Source organism: Sarcophilus harrisii, chromosome 2 (assembly GCF_902635505.1).
Source record: "Sarcophilus harrisii chromosome 2, mSarHar1.11, whole genome shotgun sequence".
Classification (NCBI taxonomy): domain Eukaryota; kingdom Metazoa; phylum Chordata; class Mammalia; order Dasyuromorphia; family Dasyuridae; genus Sarcophilus; species Sarcophilus harrisii.
Genome location: NC_045427.1, coordinates 256,979,922 through 257,005,881, shown reverse-complemented (window position 1 = coordinate 257,005,881; position 25,960 = coordinate 256,979,922). Strand labels below are relative to the sequence as shown.

Here is a 25,960-nt window from a genome sequence, read left to right as displayed (position 1 = left end):
GTTTGGGAAGGTTTGAGATCTTACAATTTGGCTTGAATGTAAAACATCCTAGAAATATATGTATGTCTCTATGTAAATGTCATCATTTCAAAGGCTGTTCCCTTTTGCTCTCATTTTCATTAAGTTCTCACTTAACTTCTACAAGCATTTGCTTCCTTTGACCCTGAAACTTTTTCAGGACTTATATGAAATTTGAGGAATTGCTGATGCCCTAAGGTATCATTCTTGAATATTTTATAGTATAATCATATGGTAAGGATTGTCCAATTGTCTTGTTTTGACTTTTTTTTCCCTTCGCAAAAAGTTTCAAAGAACATCTTAATTCAGAATTTCTGATGGTCAAGTTGAATATACAAAGTCAATTAAGGCAGAAAAACTGAGCTTTATTAATTTTCAGATAGAACTAAAGAATTAAAATTTTGGCCCAGTCTTGGAAGAGATTTTATTTTGAGAACCTAAAAAAAAAAAATCATTTATTACCTTTATGAGACCTTCTTCTGCCCTATATCCAAAATTCTTACATTTGATTTAAATTTTTTAAGGGAATTATTTTCCTCCTATCATCTAAACCATTTTAGTCTTTCTTCAGCTGTCCCTGCCTGTTTCCTCAACCTCTATTGGGCACAAGAAAGTAATAGGTAAAAAAGTATCTTGGGAGACTGAATCAACTTTAGAAATGCTGATTAATGTGTACACCATAACAAATGACCCACCCTTTTAAGACCCTTATCTTTTGTACACATTTTTCCTGCCCAACAGGTAATACCAGGTAAAGGGCAAGTTTGAACTGAGCAAGGACATTAGAGCTAAGGGTGCGAAGCTGCTATATTGGGGACTCTACTGGGCTCCTCATGTATAGGCCATAAGAGGAGTGCTCCCAGGAATGTATAGAAAATAGCCCTAAAAAAACAAAACAACAAAACAAACAAACAAAAAAAAAACAAAACTCATGGGCAGAATTGGTCATCAAGACAATAAGTCCCCAAAGAATTGGAGCCCCATGTTTGCTTGCAACCACCAGCTCCATCTAGACACTTTCTTAGTTTCTTCCCAATGCTGGTGATATGTCTTTTGCTTTCCCTGTTTGATGATGAAGATATGAACCACTCATCTTTATATATCCCTTTAAATTTTCAAAGGTGTTTGTTTTCTCCACAACAGCTCAGTGAGAACTGTAACTTTTAACTTTTAAGTGTGAATATGTCTTCATTTGATAAAGATCATAATACCACTACAATTTGGGAGATGATCTTTGAGAATTGTGGCTGAAAAGTTTATCACCCAGAAGTCTCATTCACTTTTGTCTCACCATTGTGCATCCTGCGTCCATATTCTGATCTTCATTTTATAGCTGACTAAGTGGAAGTTTAGAGAGGTTCAGTGATTTGCCCATGATCACACAGATAGAAAAAAAATCAAAGACAGGATTTGAGCCTGGGGCTTGAGGAAATCAAAATTCCTGACTCAGGGACTCTTTCTATGATGCTCTTTTACCTTTCTGCATGCTAACTGCCTTGCTTCTCAAACACAAGCTATCTTGGTTTTTCCCCAGCTAACTTCATACTTCATTAGCCATTGCATCCACCATTCTACAAGGAATAAAGGACTATTTACCTTGCTTATATGCTCAAAGCAGATTGGGTCCAAGATAAATGGGGGAGGAGGAGATAGAAAAAGATGCATCTCAGGCAAATAGAAAGAGTATGCAATCATTGTCTCAAAGCAAACTTGATTCTTCCCATTTTGTCCACCCTTTCTTTCTGTATTTTGTGTTTTTCATTAGTCAGTATATCAGGAGATTGCTTGTAAATGTTTAACAACTAGGTCTTAAGGAGAAAGAAAATGGATATAGAATACATTTTCTCCATCTCTTTCTTAGGTCTGACAATTAAAATAATACTACTAATAATAATAACAAAGCAAGCCATGATTTGTGTTAGCCATTTCCTGAGGTATAAATACTCATACTGAAAATTTAACAGTCAACTCTCAAGTGTCAATTTGAGCTGGCTCCAATATGCCCCTACACTATATATGTCCTTACACATTAAAAGGATTAAGCTATATAACAACATGAAATAGGGGAGCTAAATGGTAAAGTAGATAGACCTGACTTCAAATCTGGCTTTAGACACTTGCTATGTGAGCCTGAGCAAATCACTTTAATCTCTACCTGTCACAGTTTCCTCATCTGTAAAATGGAGATAATAATGATATCTACCTCCCAAGGTTGTTATGAAGACAAAATTAGATAATATTTATTAAGAGCTTTGCAAGCCTTAAAAGTGCTTTACAAATGCCGCCTATTATTATTGTTAGCTACATAGAATTAGGAAATTCTAAACATACTAAGAATATCCAGTCTTAATAAACTTCAAAATTTAGCACTTAAAATCTGAATGAATTTTGTAGCTTCTAGATTTTTCCCTCCACTAATAACGAGAAGCTTGAATTAGATACCTCATCTCAGATGGGGGAAAAAAAATCAATTTGACACAATTTTCTACTGTATTTCTTAGCATTACCACTGTCCCCATCCAGAAACTGAATGTAGTCCAAAGATTCACTGATTGGCCGTTTTAGTGACTTCTGAAATGAAAGTTATTTTAGTTTCAATGACTGTCATTCTAAAGCCCCCAGTTCATATAAACCCCACCATTTCCTATTAATACAGTCACTAGGGTGAAGGGATAAATAGATTACAGACAGCTGATAGTCTAGCAGACTAGCTTCTAGAGGAGAACTTCAAAAGTTATAGCATGTAGGTAGATAAGGTCAGGAATCTAATTCAACATCTATCCTGGGATCCTATGGTACTATGGAATTATTTGGAACCCTATACTTGAGCTGTTAAGAAGTACTATATTTTATTTTAAAAACACAAACCAATGTTTTAACTCACACTGAAAGGCATGAAGACACCAAATTTCCATAATAACAAAGGGCGGAGAAAATTGTCCATTGAATTAGCAGACTATCTATCACCTGTCCCAGCTAAACAATAGAATGTCTTAGAAGCTAAAACCTGAAATCCAGATCTTTAAAAGTTGAAAGTAAGAATTCCAAGAAAGAATTAGTAACACTCATTAACTATAATATATTTTAGTTATATTCATAATCATCATCATCTCAACATCAGAAAAATGGTGACTAAGGTAATGATTTTTTTCAGCTGTGGCAATACACAATGAATGTCTGTTAAGCCATAGGAGGGCTGCGATCTACAATAGTGAAAATACCCTCACTGACAAAATCACAGATATTAGAATTTATTTTTGGAAGGTGGTTAGGGAACAGGACCTATGACTTCATTGGCATAGGGATCTTATAGTAAGGAAATTCTATCCAACAATGAAGACTGGAATATGTTCTAAATCTTAAAGGTTTTGAGATTGTCCTAGGGTACTGAGAGTTTAAGGAGCTAAGTTATCCAGGATGACACACAGAGAGTATGTGTCAGAAATATGACTGTAACCTCACAGCTCTTCCTGAGTCCTAGGATGGCACTTGATCCATTATTCTATATTTCATATTTTAAACTTGAAATATTAAAACATAATAATACTACTTTGAAATAATTTATGTAGTATCTCAAGGTGCACAAAGAACTTTCTTCAAAACAATCCTGTGTAAATTAAGTAGGCAGCTCATATAAGATGACCTCTATTTTTATAGATGAAAAAACTAAGATTAAGAGAAACTCAGCTGCACAACTAGTGACAAGCCAGAATTCAGATCAAGGAGTATTCTTTCTACTAAACCAACAGTAAGATAAATCATAAACATACTTTGCTCCCTAGATTTTTCTTCTTCTTATCAGATTTGTCACCAGGTGAGGGAAAATTAAAGCCCTATATTTCTGAATTATATACAAAGACAAAACAGAGAATGCTTAGAGAAAGAAAAGAGCTATGGCTTTAAAAACCATGTTATTTGAACTTTTCTACCATCTGACTTATTTGGCTCAAGAACTGCCTGGATCAGACAGTTTACAACAACATAATTAAGCCTTTACTTCACATTTCTTTCTTTTTTTTCCCATAGAGCTACTAATATAGATTTGTGGTTTCTTCTTAATATCTTGTTAATTGACTGGTATACTGAGAGAGAGAAAGAGCCTGTTGATGTGGTTGAAGAAAGGTGGAAAAAATAAAGATTCTTATGAATCTGCCACACTTGGGCATTGAAGACCATATAATATTACTTACCTCAAGCTTTGGACAACTTCTGTTCTCATCAATAGGAGGACAGAAAGCATCGAAGTTTCATACCTTTGTCTACTTTTGATGTTATTTTCCAAGTCTCTTCACAGTGACTTCTGAATCTTTTTATACTACCAATTTTATTAAAAAACAAAGTAAAATTCATTTGCAGAATAATAGGGTGGGGAGGGAGAAGGAAGAGGATACCCTTCTATGGCTGTCTAATTACTTTTAAAAATATAGACTAACCAAATTTCTTCTGGATTCACTAATAATTCTCTTTGCTGATTAATTTCATAACAATGATGGATTTAAAAAAACATGTTATAAATGTCATGTCATATTTAGAACATCAGAATTCATTCAAATATATTTATCTCTAAAGTCCAAACTAACTTTGACTTCCTCTGAATGCTTATTAATATATTCATATCATTAGAGTCCTCTTTGTATACCCTATTTTCTCCGATTATATCTCACCCTATCACCTTGGCATCTTTGAGCTTCTACTACCTCTATTTCTTAACCTTCTATATTCCCTATCCAAATCCTTCATCCTGCTTGATGGGGTCATTTTCAATTTTGGGGGGATAGAGAATGCTGCTAAAAGCTTGCATAGAAGGAAATATAATATAATATATATAAAAATATAATATAATAATAGGTTTAACAATATCCCAAAACACTCTACTGTCATTCCGTCTCCAATAGCTAGTCCTCAGTAGTAGTGGAAGTACTGAGAACTGGGTCGAGAAATTATCCATCAAAATGTTATACATGCTATTCTATATCTCTCTTCTATCAAATCAGGACCTTTTTTTTTTTCCTATTCCCTATATTCTACCTAAAGAAGATGATTTCAAGAAAAAGAAAAAAAAAAAAAACAGTTTAAATTAGTAGTGACTGACCTAAAGTTAAATGTAGTCAGCCAAACAATCACTATGATACTACTAGACATTGTTAATCCTTTTATTTACATAAGGTAGTGGAAAGCCAGAGGAATTAAAGAAAGCCCAGACTGAAATGCATATCTGGAATGAGTAAGTTCTAGAGACATCATTCCATGAGGATAATGACAATCTATATTGTGATTTCCTTTTGCCAGAACTGATTTTTTTTTTCAAACCCTATACCTACTGACCAATACTAATAACCAACAATAATACCGATCAAGACTAATACTGACAATAAAACTAATATTGAAAATTATCTCTCAGGTCAAGTTTTTAACTGAAAGCAAAGTCAGAACAAGTACAGCTCCGCAAAGTACTTCTAACCCTAGATCTTATAAACTTTTTAATAATAATATCTTTCATTTTTAAAAAGCTCACTTTTTTTGTTTTGCTTTTATATCCTGAGGATTTAACACAATATTTGTATATAGTAGGTGGTTAATTAACAAATACTTATTAGAGTAGAATATACTGGTGAGGGTCTAATAACTTAAACTTAATACTGTACCATCTTTTAAATAATAATAATAATTACATATATTCATTTGTGGGTGTGACACACACACATACTCAATAGCTTAATGCTATCATATCATCTCCTCTCTCACTTCTACCTACTAGAGTCTGACTTCTAATATTATTCAACAGGAAATGCTCTTTCCAAAGTTATAAATCTTTGGATCTTATAGCTGTCAAATCAAGTGGTCCTTTCTCACTCTTGAACTTCTTATAATATCTGACAGTGTTAACCATCTTCTCCTCTTCAATAATCTCCTGTATTGTGATTTTTCTTTCTTTTCTCACCTGTCTGGCATTTTCTTCTCAATGTCTTTTTCTAGATCAGGTTTCTTAAACATTTTCCACTTGTAATCCCCTTTTGCCTGAGAAATTTACATTACCCCAAGTATATAAGTATATAAAATAGGTATGCAAATCAAACATTTACTGATAATAAATCATAATTTTATGACTCCCATACTTAGTTGCAAAACTACATATAGGGTTACAATCCACAGTTTAAGAAGCTTTGTTCTAGAGCACCATACCCCATCCCCTAATACTTTAAATTTATTCCAAAATTCTGTCATGAGACCTCTTTTCTCAACATATATACTATCTCTCCATGCCCTCATCAGTTCCTATGAATTTAATTATCATTATACAGATTCCCAGATCTATATATCCAACCCCAGTCTCTCTCCTGAGCTTCATTCTCAGATACCAATTAGCTATTTGACATTCCAAACTAGATATCCTGTAGGTATGTTGAACTCATATCTATAACTGAGCTCATCATTTCACTCAAAGTAACCCCTCTTTTTAACCTTCTCTCTTGTTGTGAGTGGCACTATCTTTCTGATCTTCCACATTAAAACCTCTTATCTTCTTCATCTTCAACTCCTCACTTTCCCTCACCTGCACAAAACTAGTTGCCAAGTTTTGTCAGCTCTATCTCTGTATTTTCTCCCCTATTCATTCCCTTATCTCTGCTTCACACAAATACTATTTTTGTTCTGTTTCTCATCAACTAGGGCTTGGACTATGGCAGATGTCTCCTAATTGATTTCCCTTGCTTCAGATCTTTCCTCTCTCCAATCCATCTTCCCTCCACTGCTGCCAGTGTAATTTTTCAAAAACAAAGGAGGGCAGATCAAGTCACATATTTGCTCAATAAACTCCAATGGCTCCCTACTGTTACTAGGGCCAAGTATAAGCTTTAAGCACTTTACAACTTGGCTCCATCCTATTTTTCCACAGACCCATCAATGCAACCAAACTGTCCTTGCTCTTCTTTACATACTATTTCTAGCCTCTGTGTTTGCTGCATTCTCCTTATCCTCTCAATTCCATAAGTAGAATGCATACTCCCTTCTTACCTTTACCACTTAAAATTCTTAATTTCCTTCAAAGTTCAACTCAAGCACCATCTTCTACATGAACTTCTTCTTGATTCCCCTAGCTATTTGTATTTTCCCCCTACTCTGGCAAATTACCATGAGTTTATTTTTCATATATTTTGTATAAATGTCTCCCTCTAACAGGATTGTAAACTCCTTGAGGGCAGGAATTATTTTTTTTTTCTTTTTCAACTGAAGTACCCAGAACATGAAAATGCTTTCCAAATTTTTGTTGACTTATAACAGGCATGGGGGCGGGGGGGAGGGGGGAGAGAGGGAGGGAAGTTGTGGAGAGAAAAGAGCCAAGAGAGAGATCAGGCTTACATCCAAATACACGTCAATTGCTTTTTTCAACAATTCTTCCTTTTTGTTTATAGAGCCTACAAGTGCAAAATCAGCTTTTACTTACAACTGTGTTAAACACTACCTGGCTGCCCTCTGAACCTCACTAGTCCCTGAATGAGGTCAGCCTGGTGTCGGTCTCCATTTCTTTAAGCAATCCTGTCATTCGGGCTAACAGCAGTGATTCACTCCCAGGAGGCAAAAATGACTCAATTGTTGGACTTATTGACTCCAGGGAGGGCAGCTACTCTATCATTACCACAGAGTGCAAACAACCTGAAATCTATGTTGGTCCACTTGAAATTACTATTTGCTGCAAAGGATTGGCAAAGCAATTCTTAAAATGATGGGGGTAAAAGTCAAAAAAGCCCCATTATGAGCTTTCCTTTTCCTTTAAGCAGGAGTAAGTAGTGGGTGACTGTCTTTGTGTCTGACCCTCTTACACACCTTTTGTTCACTTGGTTATATTAACATATTGTAACTGACTACATTACCACCAAGGAAAATGCCACATTTTCATGGGCAACTTCTTCATGGGTGGAAACTGCCCCCAATAAAAATGTGCTTAGAATCTATACATCTCGAGGGGAAAGGTCTAAAACAGAAAGAGCTGGTTGAAGGCAATGCCTTGAAAATAGCTGCAGCAACAACCAAGTGACTACTCAAATCACACACCAGAGGATCTACTTGGGAAAAACCAAATAAATTTAATTAAATAAGCAAGAAAATTATTTTCCTGTCTCTATCTACTATACTTGGTTAATATCCATGACATACTGATGTTGCATAATTGTTCTTATGGAATGCTGCTGCTCAGAGCCAAAATGAGCTGCTTCTGCACAAAGTCAGGCAAACTGGTGTCCCCACAGAGTTATCTTCTAAATTATTTATACTTGCAACACTTTCACATAATGGCAGTTTTAAACTCAAACAAACAAAGCAAACCTCACAACAAAGAAAGAGGACCAGAAGGTGCAGGGACCTTTTTCCTCTTTCTTTCTAAACATCAGAAGGTAGATCAGAAACCCAAATAAACACTATGGAATTTGGTTCCCTCTGAAAGTCTCAAGGCCTTAAAAATCAGGTGATATCAAAGCTTTGAGGGAATTGTCAACCTGGTTGAAGAATCCAAATACCTGCCTTACTTTAAATCTGTGTGCCTAAACAGCAAACTTTTTTTTTTAACTTTGAAAGTTTGTTTGTCTTTTCCCCTGACAAAAGCTCCTATTCTCACCAGTCCACCCTTTGGCCTCCTTAGTTTTTAAAAAAAAAAAAAAAAAAAAAAGATGAACTGTCAAAATTATGTTAAAGAAAATGTATGATTTAATGTGTCACATTTACCTCTTCATCTATGATTTCAGGAGTTTGGGGCATTTCTTTCTACTGTCCACACCTGCCTTTGATATAATCCATCAAGTACTTATCAATTTATGGAGTCAACTTTGCTGCTCATAGAAAAAGAAAAACATTCTTCAGCAGGCAAACTAGATAGCATGCATATTTTGCATTAATTAAAAATCCTAATTTAATTTCTAACTGCAGCACACCATAAGAAATATTAAGTAAGTTGACTAATTATGTGGGCTCCACTCTCAAAATCTTTTTTTTTTCTTTCATAAAGTCTGAAAAAAAAATACTTTACACATAGTAGGTTTGGAATAAATATTTGATGAAAAAATAAATTATATTAACCAATCAACATTTGTTAAGTGCTGGGCACTATGTTAGATGTTAGGGTTCTAACAATGAATGAAATACACCCTACTCACCAGTAGAGACAAGAACATAAATAAATTGACTGAAAATAAATAAAAATAGAATTAATTTTTAAAATATGAAGACATTAACCAAAAGGTAGTTTGGAAAAGAAGGCACCTTATATAAACATATGGCTCAATACATATGGGTACTAGTTTGTTCCAAATTTTTCAAGAGTCTTATATTTTAAGAATTAAAATTGAATTTTTAACCAGTGGAAAATGAAGGGCAATCTTAAAATTGTAGTGTAAATGTTAATTGCTAAGTAAACATGAATCTTATCTATGGGGATTAAGTTCTAAAATAGAAATTTAGATCTAAGAATAAATTTTCTTTCTTTTTGAGGCAACTAGGGTTAAATGGCTTGTCCAGGGTCACACAGCTAATAAATATCTAAGGTCCCATTTGAACTTAGGTCCTTCTGACTCTAAGGCTGATGAGCTGTCCACTGTACCATCTAGTTGCTCCAGAAGGAACTCAGAAATGATGGGATCCTAGACTTTTAGAGTTGAGTTGTGAGTCCAACTCTGCCATTTACAATGGTCCTTTCTAAGGACCAGAAAGAATTAGTACTGGCCCCAGACATTACACAAGTAGTTGATGGCAGAATCAGGTTTTGAATTTAATTCCAGACTCTTAACTCCATCGCTGTTTCCATTACATCCTGTTATCCTGTTAAAACATTGGATTTATCATTTTCTAAATAATGAAACTGAAGATTGTAAAAGTAGGATCTGAACCCACATCCTCTACATTCAGTTCTTTTTTCTGTTTTGCCATGCCTTGAGGACCTATTCACTATAGAAAAATGACATATCTATTTAATTTACATTGTTATAATTCTTTGTGGATACAAGGAAAAAGCTGCATCATGACAGTGAAGTAATCATTATGAATTGAAGCTAATAATCTTTCTAGCATAAATATAAGTATAAATATAAAATTGTACAATATATACATCTATGAATATATTTGTATACATGTAAGATATGCAGAATGGTAAATTATTCTATTTGGAAATTGATTTATGTATATATACATAAATAGATATATATGTCTATTGATGTATGTATATGTTAATATATGCAAATATGTTATATATAATACACACATATAATACATGTATATTATACATGTATATCACCAGATAGAATAATTTACTGGCCTTCATTTTTTTTTAAGTTTTTTTTTTAATTCAGAAAAATAGGAATGACACAATTTTTACTTAAGTTATAAAAATTTGAAAAAAAAAATCTGATTTCTTATGTCCACCTAAAAACATCTTCACCACCACCCCATATTACACATATATACTCACATACTGCTTCCTTTGTCACAGCTCTGAGCTTGTTTTAAACTTGATTCACCCAGAGATTATCACTCAGTAAATTTCTTTGGTTCCATACCTCTCTGGGTTTCCTTCTGGGAGTAACCTGGCAGTAAGAAAGACTGGAGTTTGAATTCTGCCTCAGATACTTAGCTTTGTAACCCTGGACAAGTCACTGAACATCTTTCCACCTCAGATTCCAAAATCCATAAACTGGGAGTGGTAATAGCATCTACCTCTCTGGGTTGTTGAGAGGATCAAATAAGGGAATATATGTAAGGCTCTTTGCAAAGAGCTATATAAATGTTAGTGAGGTTAATTTTTTTTTTAAAGGATTAATGCTGCTGTGACAATGTTGCAGGTTTGCTGAGTCTCTTGTGATTTATAAAGATACATTTTATGTCTTTTATGATTATGATGAAGATAAAAATTTTGTGGGTAATAATAATGGAAAGCTATAACATCTGTGGGAGTTCTACAGGAAGAGTAATATACTTACAACTTGACCAGTCTCCTTAAACTTTTTTTTAAAGTATTGCCTTTGTTATTTAAAAAACAAAAACAAAAACAAAAATCAAAACATTTCTTTTTATCCAGTTTGCTTTTGATTCTGATCAATTTACTCACTGTTATATGAAAACTTGCATAGCTGTAGATTTTTTTAAAAATTCTGATAGTAAAAATATATATTAGTAATAATTTCATTTTAAATTAAATTTTAATAGTAATTATAAGATAATGACTGTAGATAATTTTAAGTGAATTTAAATGTATTTTTCAGGAATATTTTGTCTCTTACTGACATCTCTGTCAAATACATGAACTATTTACATGGCTTTTGGATTCCATCATCTGTGTTTTTTTTTTTTAAACCATTAGAAGAAATACCCTATATTTGGAGACTATGTATAATATTAGATTTCCACTAATTTCTCTAACAACTAGCTTTATTTTATGTGGCTGATTAATCTTAGGTCGTCCCCCCCCCCCCCCCCCCTTTTTAGTTAAAGCAATCCTTTAGTTAAAGCAAATCCAAAATTTGCAAATAGTGGATAGCTTTTTTATTTACTACTTTTTTAAGTGTTAAAAACATCAGTCTCAAATTAAAAAACCACCTACAACTTAGCAAAGACCAAGAGGGTTGAGAAAAGGATCCTCAGAATATTGCCAATCTTCCCCATTTCTTTTCTGCTATATCCTTTCTTCTAAAACAGCGGGAGAACTGAAATAAAGATAAGAGCTAGTCCATCCAAACACTTCAGGGAAACATCAATCTGATCTTTTTAAGCTCCCCTGCTGGTTGAGAGAAAGGAACCCAGCTAGGAAATGAAAGGGATAGGGGGATATTCACATGCATACCCCCTCCACTGCACCAACCCTTTTAGGTTGCTGATGCTGAGTTTGTCCTGAGTTGAAGGACTGGGACTTCAGAACCATTTGTTTCACCATCAGTTTAGGGGAAGTGATAGCTTTTTCACCATAAAAGTCAATTTGAAAAGTAAAATATGGTTTTAATGGACATTACAGTTTGTGAGCCGTCACACCTAATGGGGATCTCTTTTAAATGGAACCTTTTAAAAAAAAAAATTAGTTGTATTCTAATTTAGTACCAACCACCTACACAGAAAATCTCCCCTAAAAAAAAAAAAAAGAAAAATTAATCACCCTGCAATATTGTTTAGCAAGTCTATAGTCAGTCCTGTTAGAATTTTTACATATTTGATTAAAAAAAAAAAAAAAAAACTTCCATCTAAGTCACCAAGTGTCAAAATATTCATGTATTAACATAAATTGGGCCTTCTATATTTAAATTGGCCACAGGTGTCCAAAAGTTAAGCCTACAAATTCTCTGGTCAGAAAGAAAATGAAATGAGACTTCATAGAAACAAGGCTGGGATTTCTTTCTTAATTGAAATAATAGGGGAAAAATCACTCTATTTGATGATTTTATTTCTCTATTTCAAGGAAATATACTTTGGGAAAAGGGCTACTTGGGCATTTGTTGGTGTCTATTATATCAAAACAAAAATAATTCATTTGAAAAATAAGACTTTACTGACAATTGAAAGTTTTATGTTGATATATCACAGGGAATATATATTTTAAGGCACTGAACTCTCATCAGGGATACTTTAAGAAGAAATAACTTTCTTTTGATATAAGCAACTGGCCATACTTCTGTAATATAGATAATATGGGAAGGAGAAAGAAAGGAAAGATAAGATGGCCTCCAAATCTATTCATTTGTTCAACAAACATTTATTAAGTTTCTACAATGTGCAGTGCCCTGAGGTAGGCCCTTGGGGCAGATACAAAGATAAATGAGTCATGTTCTCATCCATTTAAAGGATTATGTTTATATCTGAACATTCAGCCCTAGCCCCTCTCCCTATTCACTAATCCTGTATTTCATCCAAATACCTATATGACCTCATGGTGTGGTAAAAAGAGTACTGCATTTGAAGCACAGATATGTCACTTACTACCTGAATATCCCTAGGCAAGTCAGTTTGATTTCTTTGAATCTCATGTTTCTCATCTGTAAAGTGAAAGATTCCTTCTAACTGGGAATCTATGGTCCCATGAAGAATCTTAGTGGAGGGATATTTGCTATGTTGATAAAATATCTCAAAAAATAAAAAATAATTTCATCTTTAACCCATTCCCAAAGAGATTCTTTCCTAATTTTCACATTGTTATTGATTGTGTTATTGATCTTTCTAGGTATCCGATTTTATGATTTTTCTTTTCTTTCTTTTTTTTTTTTTTTACTTTCATATTTTTTTGTTGTTGTTGTTGTTCCCTCACATAGTCAGTTCATCACCCAATTTGGAAAAACCTATTCTGTGTCATATGTTTGGGATTTTGCTTCTCCTTTTAAATTGTATACTCCAAGCTTTTGTTCAGATCACTATCACCTCATCCACATTATGGTCATAAAACTAATAAAATAATCCTCCTGAAGCACAGTTCTCTTTATGTGACTTAACCAGGGATGACTGAATTTGAATCACGTTAAACCTTTCCTCCATCTCTCCCCACATTAGATTTTCAGTTACGTGAGGTTAGGAGGACAAAAAACTATTTTTGCTGGTTTTTTATTTTTTTTTTTTGGCTTCTTTAGCTCTTATGGCAGTGTCTAGCATATAGTAAGTGGTTAATAAATGTTTGATGACTTGTTCTCTGTAGCTAGCATATGTTATGATTTCATTATTGATGCTCTTTTCTTCCTTAGCTTCCCTGACACTTCCCTCTTATCATTCTCTTCCTACCTTTCTTACCACTTTTTGTCACTGGAACCTCATCTTTCCACCACTCCATTAATAGAAGGATCCTTAAGATTCTGTCCTTGGGGCTCATCTTTTCTCTCTTAACTAATTTGTTCACGCTATATATGAAGTTATAAACTTTATCTAAAGAATATCAAATCTCTCTCACCAGCCCTGAACTCTCTTCAAAGCTCAAATATCATATTCCTAATTTTATGTTCCAGGTTAGTTCATTGGTTGTTGTCCTTCATTATGGAAGAGGACCTATGATGGAGTCAAGTTAGAGTGTATCCAACTGTGGCTGATATGAGCTTGGAATATTCTACCACATATCAAACACAAATATGAACATTTGAGTGGCCTCTCTAAATTTGCACATCTAGCTTCTCTTTTGAGATGTTCAAGATAGCATCCAATGTCCAAACCACACATCAAACAATGTATACAAAACTTAATTAATAACCTCATTCACCATTACCATTTTGAGGCAAAAACCCTACCCCTTTTCTGTTTCTGATGATGGCATCACTATAATAACATTTAATTCTCTTTATCTTTATATATCTATGTCTTTCTGTATCATGTCTAATCAGATTCCAGGCCTGATAGGTTCTAGCTCCCTAAATGTGTAATGCACCTAGCTCGTCCTTTTCATTCTCAGTTACTACCTGGATCAATTGAGATATTTATAAAGAACTTATCAAAGGGCTGGTCATACCCTTGCTTAACAAATTTGTTATGTTCCCTTTGCTTTCCCCTGGTTCATCAGCTCTCACACGAACTATTTGTTTTAATATATCTAACTTCTTGTCCTATCTATATTCTTTCTCTTCTCCAAAGCATCTTGCCTGAGTAATCTTTCCAAAGTACAGCTCTGATCATTTGTATTCATGATTAAAAAATTTTGATGGATCCTCACTACCTAATGAACAAATTAGAAAAGTAGTGTCTGGGTTTTCCGAATACCTCTGTATGCTTTTGCAAACTTATTTCTTACTGTTCCCTTTCAGGTATTATTTATTGAATTAAAAGTTTAACAACTTTTAAATTTAAAAAACAGATGCATTTCATTTTGGCCTGAAAAGATACTGCCATGTTCACTGTTGTTGTTGTTTATCCTTTGTTCTTGAAGAGGACCATGACATTAGGGAGGTGATGCTGTGACATGCAAGTGAAGTGGATTTAAGTGAGGGAGGGCTGGATAAGGTCACTTGCCTCACTTTTCCCTTCATAGATCAAGATGACTGGAAATGGTCCTGGATAAAATAGGAGACCTTTGTGAGATACAATATGTTTGTCTTGCCTTAGATGTTTCCATAATCTTCTGTAAAGGAAAATAGTCCACGTTTGGATATAACAGAAATCAACAAACATTCAAATAGAGAAATTTATACCAGTTAAGAGTAAAATCTATTTTCAGAAGTCTGCAAAAAGGATTTTTAAAATGCACTATCAAAAGAAGTAGAAATTGATAGTAAAATAATCTAGAAAATGAGATTATGACAAACTTCTTTTAACTTCTCTAGGTTAGACCATATGGTCCAGGAACCCCTGGGTATCACGCTCAATTTTTATAAACATGAAGACATTTTAATTTCTAATATGGTAAATATTGGTGGCATAGTAAATAAAATGCCAGACCTGATGTGCTAAAAGTCTGGCCTCAGATGCTTACTAGCCATGTGATCCTGGGCAAGTCATTTAACCCTGTTTGCCTCAGTTTCCCCTCTAGAAAATGAGCTGGAGAAAGAAATGGCAAACCAGTAGTATGGCTGCCAAGAAAACCTCCAAATGAGGTCTTTAAGAGTTAGACCCAATTGAAAAATGGTTTGACAAAATTGCTAGACGTAACCCACATAAACAAAAGCTCTTTGGGAATTCCCCAATTATTTCTAAGATTGAAAAGGAGTGCCTAGACCAAAAAGTTTGAGCACTGTTAGACTAGATGATTTCATGGTCTTCTTCTAACTCTATGCTTCTAAGTATTTTTAGACCAAAAGTCATCTGTTTTCTCCCTTCTACAAAGAAAATTTAGCCACTTTTGAATGTCCAAAGGATTTATTTACTTATTTTTAAGATATTCATTCGTCACCAACATATAGCAGTATTAAGTTCTAGAAAAATAATTGGTGAAAATGTCGTAGGTTGATTAAAAAAATACTGACTAGTAAATTCGTGAACATATTTTACAGCATACAAAAATAATTTTATATCCTTTTATAAAAAGTTTCATTGACCTGAAAGGTTGATCCCCTTGAGAATGTGATAATGAACATGAGGCCATATTAAAGGCCATATTAATTCTTAGCAAATAAGATGTGGATGGAATATGTGGTAATTTTTCCAAATGTGATCCAAGGAATCTTTTTTTTTTCAAGGAGGCTTTTGTCAGTATAAGTTGATGATAATGAAACCTGAATTATGGAAACCAGTACCTTGATGACTTTGGGGTCACTTTTGTCAAAAATATTTTATTTCCTTTAGTTTTCAAATGATCAAAATTAATATTGGGAAGGGACTTATAATTTCATCAGTGTGAAGAAATCACTTCTGGTATGGAAATTCCCTCCACTGATACAAAGCAAAAATTGATCTGTGCCTTATTAGACTTAAAGAACTGCAAGAGTCTTGCTCGGTTACACAGCTTTTTATAACACCAAGACCAGTATCCAATATACTATTTTCTACACATAATGAAAATTATATAAAGATTAAGCTAGTCAAATTACTTAATGGCTCTGTTCTGTGACGGGAAGGAAAATGTTTGTTTTGCAGACTAATTATTTTTTTCTCTTCAATTTAAATATTTTAATGACCATGGAGGAGGAACATGAGGGAAATTTGGTCATTGAGTAGGTCAATATCTCCAAAAATAGAAGCTCACTTAGGGTAAAGTTTGCTGTCAGGAAAAATGGAGTGTTCTTTCTGAACTCAGGAACTGGTAGTTCATGTGCAGCTTGGTCGTAGATGGTTGCTACAATAAGGCTCCTTTCATACAGGTGTGTTTATGCCCCAGGCTTGCTGGCCAGAGTCCATTCCATTTACAGAAGCTGAATTAAACAATAACTACCGCATTGCAAAAGGGGGAGGGGGGGAGGAGTGGGAGGGAGAAAAAGGTGAGCGTCAAAGGAGATGCCTGAGAGCTTTGTTAGGGCCAAGAAAAACCCTGTTGCAGTTGTCAGAGCTTGTTGATGTTGCAGGGAACGGCATTTTTTTTTTTCTCCTGGATTTTGTGGTTCTGCCTTAGGAAAGAAAGTAAAATAGAACGGAAGAACAAAGTCCTACTCTATAAATCAGCAGCTGCTCCTTGCCAGATCAAAGGAGTGACATTTTTGCTCCTGGACTACTTGTCCACTTGAGGGCTTGACAGGCAGCTAACAGCTGGCCTGCTCTACAGTCTAGGAGAATCAGCCTACATCTTCTTCAGAGCGGATGACAAGCTAATCAGAGATATATCCATAGCACAGGGCATATGAATGCACCTTGATCTCTTCAAACACATCTAATACATAATTGCTAAACAGCTCAGTGCATTTTTTTTTCTGGCAAGTTAATGCTTAGGTAGTTTCCACTGAGAAGTAGGATAGAGAATTAATACTTCCATCAAAGGTGAGCATAAAAGTTAAACAGATGCTAAATTCATCAGGATTCCCTCCTCTTAGAGTGAATTAGCAAATGACGAAAACTTAATAGCAACTCTCCAGAAACGTTTGTAACTGACTGTCAGGTGACTTAAGTAGGTGAAAAATCCAGTCTGGAATATCCAAACAAATGAACAGGTCTGGGAATTAAGGATCCATTTGAAAATGGCTTACAGCCTTTCCTGCTGATAGGCCAGAATAAAAATGCCATATGCCTTTGGTATTTGGGGGGAAAGGTGGTTTTCAGAACCTCTTACAAGCAGTAGGTATATCAACTTGGAATTTTAATAACAGTAGTAAAACTTTCAAAGTAATTCAGCTTCTAGATGATTCTCATCAGCAATAAATCAAGTACAGAATTGAGATAATATTCTACATCTTTTGTCTATTGACTTAGCACCTTATCTTAAAGAAATAGATCCTACTTGTGAATTTGTGTTTCTCTTTGGTTTCAAAAGAGTGTATTTATCATTTATGATAAATAACTACATATGAATAATCTGATGACATTCCAAAAGAGTAATAGTGCTTCAAAAATCATAATCAGCTGGGATGTTTTGTTATGTGCCATCAGGTGTGATTACATTCATGGAATATGGTTTATTGTTGCTCAGCATTTAAAAATATATATAAAATGTATTTTTATCCAGTTTGAAATTTCACAAAAACTTTTGCTCCTCCCTCGCCCTAAAAGCTACATGGTTGGTTATATAAGGGTTATGAGTATATATCCCCAAATGAATCAGCCTACCAACAATATCTGGCTTTACCTCCAGGAAGTTCATAACCATGTAATAAAATGAAGTTGTTATAAATTGTTCTAGGCCTAGGGCGAGTGAGTAAAATATTGGTTTGGAGTTCGGGATACATAGAAAGCATGTGCATTAAATTTGATTTCAGCAAACAAGTCTGGCCCTGTGTGTAGGCAGAATAGGTGGCAGTTTCTACATAAGAATCTGAAGGCAATGAGAAGTCCAGTCCACCTGCCCCAGACATCTCCATGACTATCTGCCAGAGTATCTGAGATTTCCACTATCAGAATTACACGACACACTTTGAATTGAGACATTTTGAACAAAATATCCCTGATATGTTGAATGAGTGTTGCCTTGAAGGTATATCAGGATGAAATCTTAGCAACTGAAGAAAACATAGAAATCATTTCATCTAACTCCCTCATTTTATAGAGATGTAATCTAACGCTCAAAGTGCTTAAGTGACTTGCCTCATAATACACATATAGCTTTTTACATCAGCAGTTTACCTTTTGTGTGTTTAACAGTTCTCTGTGAGAGAACATAGTCCCTTTTTTTTCTTTTTTTAGGCGGGAAATAAATTTTGAGAAAATTTAGGAGAAAACCAGAAAAGTCTGACACATGATATTATTGAGAAAGTCAGGGCCCAGGTTTGTGTAATCAGGTAGAAGAAACCAGGTGGTTAAGGTATCTCAGGATGTAGGTATTCTAAGAGAGGATGTGATGAGCAGGTACGAGTATGTGGGAGACAACCAAGGACAACCATTTAGGGTAATAGGATAAAATCAGTTGTAAAGGAGCTTTAAGACAATCTTGTTTGGTTCCTCTACTTTACAATTTTGCCTGAAGTCTACTTTGCTAGAAGACATTCCCCTAAGGAGAATGTGTGCAAGGATTTGCAAAGCATTTGTGACCATGGCTAGCAAAATGTCTTCATTTCCTCTAGTCTTATAAACAGGGAGATATGGCTCAGAATACCAGTTGGGCAAACCTGGGTAAGTCAGAGGACTCTACGTGGCTTAGTCAATTCTGCAGAATTTATCTAACTTTTAGGTTGATTGTAATCTATATTGGTGAAGGAAATTCCTCATTTTGAAAAGAAATAGAATAGTGATATAAGTTGAGTTTTGTAAATCCAATATTACATTGTCACTCTAAATTCATGGAAATTATTTAAAGCTTCTGGAAGTAGCATTAAATAGAATATATAATTTCCATTCATTTGTCTTTGGTGTATATCTGCAACTATCTAAAGACCCATTGTGGTACAATGGTTTTGTGCATGTAGCCCAGCCATTTATGTGCCTGACCACTCATTCCAAATCATCAAACTTGCTTAACCGATTTAATTGTTTTCATGCATTCTTTAGAAAAAGACTCGCTCTTAGTCAGAATCACAACACAGAGAATTGCTTTCTCGTGATCTTGGGGTAAAAAAAAAATAAGAAATTTAATAAATGAATTATTTTTATGTGGATGTGAGGAAAAGGTTTGTTTTTTTGTTTTGTTTTGTTTTGTTTTAAGCCAAAATTTTTCACTATTGCCAGTATTGAAACATATTTCCTGGAACCTTCCATTTCAGGCTTTGCAAATGAGACCTCAATGTATGAATGCTTGTAGTAGGTGAATTTGGAAATGCTTTAGATTTGTGAGATATCAAGATCTAAATTTTTGTGCTGTCTGCAACATCTTCTTGAATGCCCTTCATTCCAATTTATCAGATATTCCCTCTGTAGTCAACAATCCTTTCTCTAGTCCACAATTCTATCTGACATTTAGTAGTTGTGTGATCCTGGGCAAGTCATTTCACTCTTTTTATCTCAGTTTCCTCACCTGTAAAATAAACTGGAGAAGGAAATGCAAACTACTCCAGTATCTTTGCTACAAAAATCTCAAATGGGATCATGAAAATTTCAACATGACTGAAAACAAAAAACAACTGAACAATGACAACAGTTTGCTTAAACCTTCCAATGAAAATGACTCCAATGCTTAATATTCTTGACTGAAGAGAATCTTCAGGCTTGGAAGACTTCCAGATGATAGCACTTTGCCTTGCATTTTCTTACAAAAGGAATGCTGCCTGGAGGAGTTGGTTACCAGGTGTGGCATAAAGTAAGTGAACCAGAAAGAAGGGATTTATCAGTCATTTAAGTAGAGTGAAGGAGTGGGGAGAAAAGAAAAGAAACCCAACAACAATCAGAAATGATACTTGAACCTATTTCTGTCATTCTGAAATATGCTTTGGAGTAAAAAATTCTTAAACAAACAAACAAACAAAAAATCAAAGTGGTCAGATTTCAGTTGCAGGAAAGTATACAAAGCAATATAGTTTGTCTCTCTTTTGAGGAGGATATTGGTCGCCAGAAAATATCATTCCAGGAAAAAGGATGATTCTCCATGATAACTACTGGATTATTTCTTTTCTTTCTCTTTCTTTCTTTCTTTCTTTTCTTCCTTCTTTCTTTCTTTCTGTGCATATTTGTTTCTTCTGGGGAAAATAATGGGAAAGAGAAGTATTGTTTTTACAATGTTACTAGATTATAAAAAGTAGATTTTATTAGACATCAAAGTTTTATTGTGAATGTTTTAGACATTAAAGTTTTATATCTTAAGTATCTATCACCTATAGTGGAGTATCTTCTATTTAGGTGAATTTTAGATAGAAAGTTTGCAGTTTTCCATCCTTAGATAATATATTTAGTATTAAATGATAATACAAATCAATGGATCCAGTGCAGGTTAGGGACTAATTTTCTTATTACTGTACTCATAAATAAAATAACATGTAGACCTTAGAATGTCACAAGGTGATAATCTCAGGACTTGTTTCTTAAAATATATCTCACACAAGCTACACAAACTTCAAAATGTCATTAGCATTGTTAAGTTTTGGATATCTACTCTCTACCCTCAAAAAAAAAACCCAACTTTTAGTGATGTAATATTTTCTTAAGATCAAATTCTCACAACTTATTCATTATAGATTGACTATATATAGCAAATTAATTTTAAAATATTAGATAATGAAGAAATGAACAATCTACTAATAAGAAATAATTGACAGGACTCTTTTTAATCTTTCTTTTTCTAAGTTGGGTAAAGCCTGATGCATTTTGGTTCCTTGGATGCCTTGAACAATTTTTTAAATGTTTTGGGTTTGGCAAAATCCAAAAAAGTTTTTGCCAAGACCCTCTCTTCTTCTTATTTGTAAAACCTGTGTGAAATTCAAGGATAACTTAATCCATATGTGACTGATTCATTTACACTTAACTCATCAAAATGTTATTTTGTAAGAATCATTTAATGTCCAAGAAACCTTCTGAGCTTTCTTTAAATAAGCCTTTTATTTCTGAACCAAAAAGTTGAATTTTTCCATGTGAATTGAACTTGGACCTTCAAAGGTTCAAATTCAATAGTTTGCACATTAGAACCTACAAATTTTACAGGGAATCTAATAGATAGTCATCTACTACCACTGAAGTAGTCTAATAAAATGTCCCTTTTTTGTTGTTGAAATGAAGAGAAATACTTTTAAACAGACCAAAGGAAATTAGAAAAATGTTTGTTTATTTGGCATAATTCTATGAAATGATTATGGATAGAAATTTTCTTTTTACTAATATTAAACAAATTAAAATCAGACCTAGCTTGGGGGGAAAGAATTTAGCTCTACTGAAAATTTTTGTTATGTTTTATGGTAGAAAGACTTCTGGCTCCCATGGCAACATAGAGGGTTTGGTTTGGTTTGGTTTTAATGTGAAAGTTTCTTTCTAATGAGCAATTCATATTTTTGCTAATTGTTGTTAAATCATCTGATATATTAACATGATTCTTTGATAGGCTCTTGTTTAGATCCTATATCATCTTGAAAAGGTAGAATTATGAATCTAGATAGGATGATGATGGGACTATATCATATTTTAGGAGGAAAGCAATTTCAGAAGTTCCAAGTAGAATCAATAGACAGGCTCTTATAGGCAAAACACTTCGGATGTTTTTATTCATATTTGCTCAACAGAACCAGGCTGACCTGGGTCTCCCTCAAAAAGCCACTGCCCAAACTTCTAATGAACATCAAATCCATGCCATGGTAACTTGCTGAAAATGTAATTCTGGAGCAGCATTTCCAAGTTCAGTGTGCCTATAAAGACCTGCTAGGACACAGAACGCTTTTTTAATGTTCTGTATTGTTGTGTAAACCTCATTGAAAAACCTTTTGAGCAGACCCCCATTTTTTTTTTTTTTTACTAATGTAAACATTCTGAGGAGTATCCAAAGAAATGACCTTTAAGTGAACCTTTAACCTTCTCCTTAATTATTTGTTTGAAGACAGTGTAGAGTTCTCCTGCTGAGAACTAAGAACCATGATGCCTTGCTGTTCAGTGAGTGAGGGAGTGTTTTGGGGAACTGGAGAGAGAGAGACATAAATAAGGGAACAACTACCAGATGTAAATAATAAAAGAGTAAAAGGGTGAAATTAAAAAGGGAAAAAATAGCAATTCGTTTTACTCAAGGAGTTGGAGTAAAGGGAAAAAACAAAGCCAGGATTAGCAAGTAGTAACCCATAAAGGAGGTAAAATCTTGCCTTTCTAAAGAGTCCATTAGAAGCTCCTAGGAGGAGAGAAAACATCCTTATCTGGCTTTTCTGATAATCTCTATTGGCTTTAACTTTAGCTGATAAAAGGTGGCTGGGATGCAAAAGATTCAGGTCAGTTTTCTGTTGGCACAGCTAGAGAGGTGTCAGAAAAAGGTGAGAAATTAAGTTCCTATCTATGACCCTTTGTCTAGAAAAAGGAAAACGTTGCTAAGAGTCCAAGCGATAGGGTCAGATATACCTTATTGAAATCACCACCAATATCTTCAGATAAACTGAGAAAGGGAGAGAAATGCAGATTGCACTTTCTCTTTGTTTTTAACTCATATCACCAAAGCTTCTCCTTAGCTAATAATCCAAAGGCATTTTTTTTTTTTTTTTTGACAACTGAGCAATACTTTCTTAAGAAATCAAGAAGTGCTTTGTTTTGGATACAAACACCATATGCAAAAGAGCCCTTTGGTGTTCCTTGCAGCATTTAGGCATCTGTCTAACGGAATTCCCACTAGAATGCTTACTGCAGGTATAAACAAATAAATGTGTACTGTCTTTTCTCATCTGTGATGGACTTTAACCTTGTAGAAGCACTGACTTCCTAGTGCCTCCTTGATGCTCAACTAAGAATGCTGGGATTCTGCTGGCTAATCAGCAGAAGTATGAGAGTAAGGTCAGGCAGAATTGAATTTTCAGTTCTTGACTATAGCAGTAGCAAGGGACTGTCAGGGCGCAATGATGGCAATATAAGATTCCTGAAAAGGAAAGGAGCAAAAGGCCAAACTTCATTAAAGCAGATTTGTGCTCAAAAAAAAAGTGAAAAAAAATCTTTAAAATTGTTATTGCTCCATGTTATTTTTATTTGTAAACCATCACCTAACAGTATTCTGCCATGGCGTACAAGCCCGCACTTGTACACATGCTAAAAACACAAAGTTATTGGAGGTCAATTCCACATGCTGGACAATGTATATTTCTCAGAAATATAAGGATAAGTATCCCTGACAAATGGCAGAAATTGCTTTGTTTTCATTAGTTTAGAGAAATAAAGAGACTACTTTTTATCATCCTACTTCAGTCTGTACATGAATATTTGATGGGCATTATTAAACATTAAAGTAACACGAAGTAGATACTTATTTTGGGGTTGCCAACAAAATTAGATCCAGGCTTTTTTTAACCAAGTAACTAACTGACTCTCTCCCCTAACGTTCCTGGGATTCATCCACTACCTGATGTTGAAAAGTTACTTTGGGACTAATATTAAACATGTGTACCTGAGGCACCCCGTTTCTGGTGGGTTGAAAGGTGCCTCGGTTTATGGTTGGCAGTTACCTTATCCTCTGCCCTGGGTGTCCCAGAGTTGGCTGAAAAGGTCACCCCCAACTGGCACTGACCTCCAAATGACCCCTGACTTTACAGGCTCAAACTGCAGGAGTTGCTGAAGAGCAGAAGTCTTTCTGGGCCAGCACTTATTGCTGCTGTGTTGGTGATAAAACTTCAGACAGCCTAATTGATGGCTTTGCTGACCTAACAATACCTTGTGAAAGCAGAGAGTGCAAAGCCTGGTCCTCATTTATGGCCAGCTGCAAAGGAAAGCTGAATCTCCCAAAGATGGGGGAGCTGAGGAGGGGGAGGAGGAAAAAAAAAAGGGAGGGGGCAGAGGGAGGGAGAAGTCTTCGCAGCCTGTGAACTTTAACCAGGTCCCTACTTGTTCTGAGAAGCAAAGGCACAATTGTAATTTAACAGAAGTTCTCCTTCCCATTTAGAACTTTATTTTCCCAGGCTATCTACCAAATTGGCTTGGAGTTGGCTAGCGAGGTGATGGGAGATGATGAGCCAGTTAACTATTTTTGAGCACTTAGGGGGAAAATTGCCTTTAAGGTCAAACTATACTTTCCAAGACATGCTCAACTGTATTGAAACTGCTGCAGTGTTCATGTAAAGGTGTTCAAAATGCCCAGAAAGAGAGTCTGATGAATGGACTTCTGTTCTATTCCAGGTTTATTAATGCCAGAAGAAGAATAGTACAGCCTATGATTGACCAGTCAAATCGAGCAGGCAAGTTCCAACTAATATCTGTATTCAGATCCCACAGGCTCAAATCCTCACCAAGTTATTCTTCAAGGAGTTTCATCACCTGGTAAATAAATGCCTCCACTAGGCATTCTGGGAGATTATTTTTTTTCCTTATGTCCCCAGAATTCCGCTGTAGGAAGCAACTTCACTAATTGGTGCTAATTGGAGATTTCCCACCCTGACTCTACTGAAACTGCTTTTTATTTTCTCTCTGAATTGGTAATTGGGCACAAGTACTAGCGCCACAAGCAGTTTGTTTGACTGTGAGCTCTTGAATAACTCATTGCTTGTCTGCATCCAATCAGCAAGACAATCTCATTTTCTTGCTACCCACAACTCCTTGGTGTATGCACTACTTTCACTTCTGTAGGATTCACTATAAAACTCATTGTATCCATTCATTTGCTTTGACTATTCATAAAGTGCTACTAAAGGCTGACATGCTACATTACTAGCATAATTTTTTTTATTAAAAGATTATTACCTTTGTTTAGAATGCCTCAAATCCATCCTATTAAAATATGTGTTTTTCTCCCTCACAACATCTCTCATTTTCTATTAAAACATTCATAATATGTTACTATTCAGAACTACGCTGGTGCAATGCTAATCATTCTACTTCTAATATGCATTTCCTCAGCTTACTGGGGAGTTGTGGTTTCCTGCAATGAGGTTATGGGATAAAACTGTTCTCCATGTGGTGATGACTGTTGTCACTAACAAGGGCTTTTTAACTTGATGGTGATTTCGCCTGCTGCTTTACTTTAAAGGTTTGAAAAGGTTATTAATCCTTTGGGAAAATCTTCCCTCTATAGTACTGAAATTTCTTTTCTACTAATGGGTGGGGGGAAAGGGGAAGGGAAAGGTAGAGAAGGGGAAGGCAAAGCAACTGTGAGGTATTAAGTTGAATTTGTTAAATGTTTAAAACATTTAATACCCAAAGTATCATTTACTCTTTTTCCCCCCTAACATTGCTGAAATATATTTAGACTTACTGGCTTTATTTATGTGGGCCATGGAATGACTTTTGAGATCCACACAGACATTTACATCACAAAATCTAGATTAAGTAATTGTACTAAGATGATTATGTATTTTTGTGGTTTAATCATTCCCTTCCCCAAAATAAAGAGGTAAGTAAATGG

At 34.7% G+C, this 25,960-nt stretch overlaps 1 protein-coding gene across 13 annotated transcripts in view; it reads left to right on the top strand.

The window, feature by feature from the left end:
- Positions 1-25,960, top strand: part of MEIS2 (Meis homeobox 2) — a 223,093-nt gene that overhangs the window by 192,563 nt on the left and 4,570 nt on the right. For all 13 annotated transcript variants that reach the window (XM_023500289.2, XM_031952062.1, XM_023500295.2 and 10 more), the window contains one exon: positions 24,739-24,797. In XM_023500289.2, the coding sequence (XP_023356057.1) occupies positions 24,739-24,797 (59 nt within the window). The remainder of the gene's footprint in view (positions 1-24,738; positions 24,798-25,960) is intronic.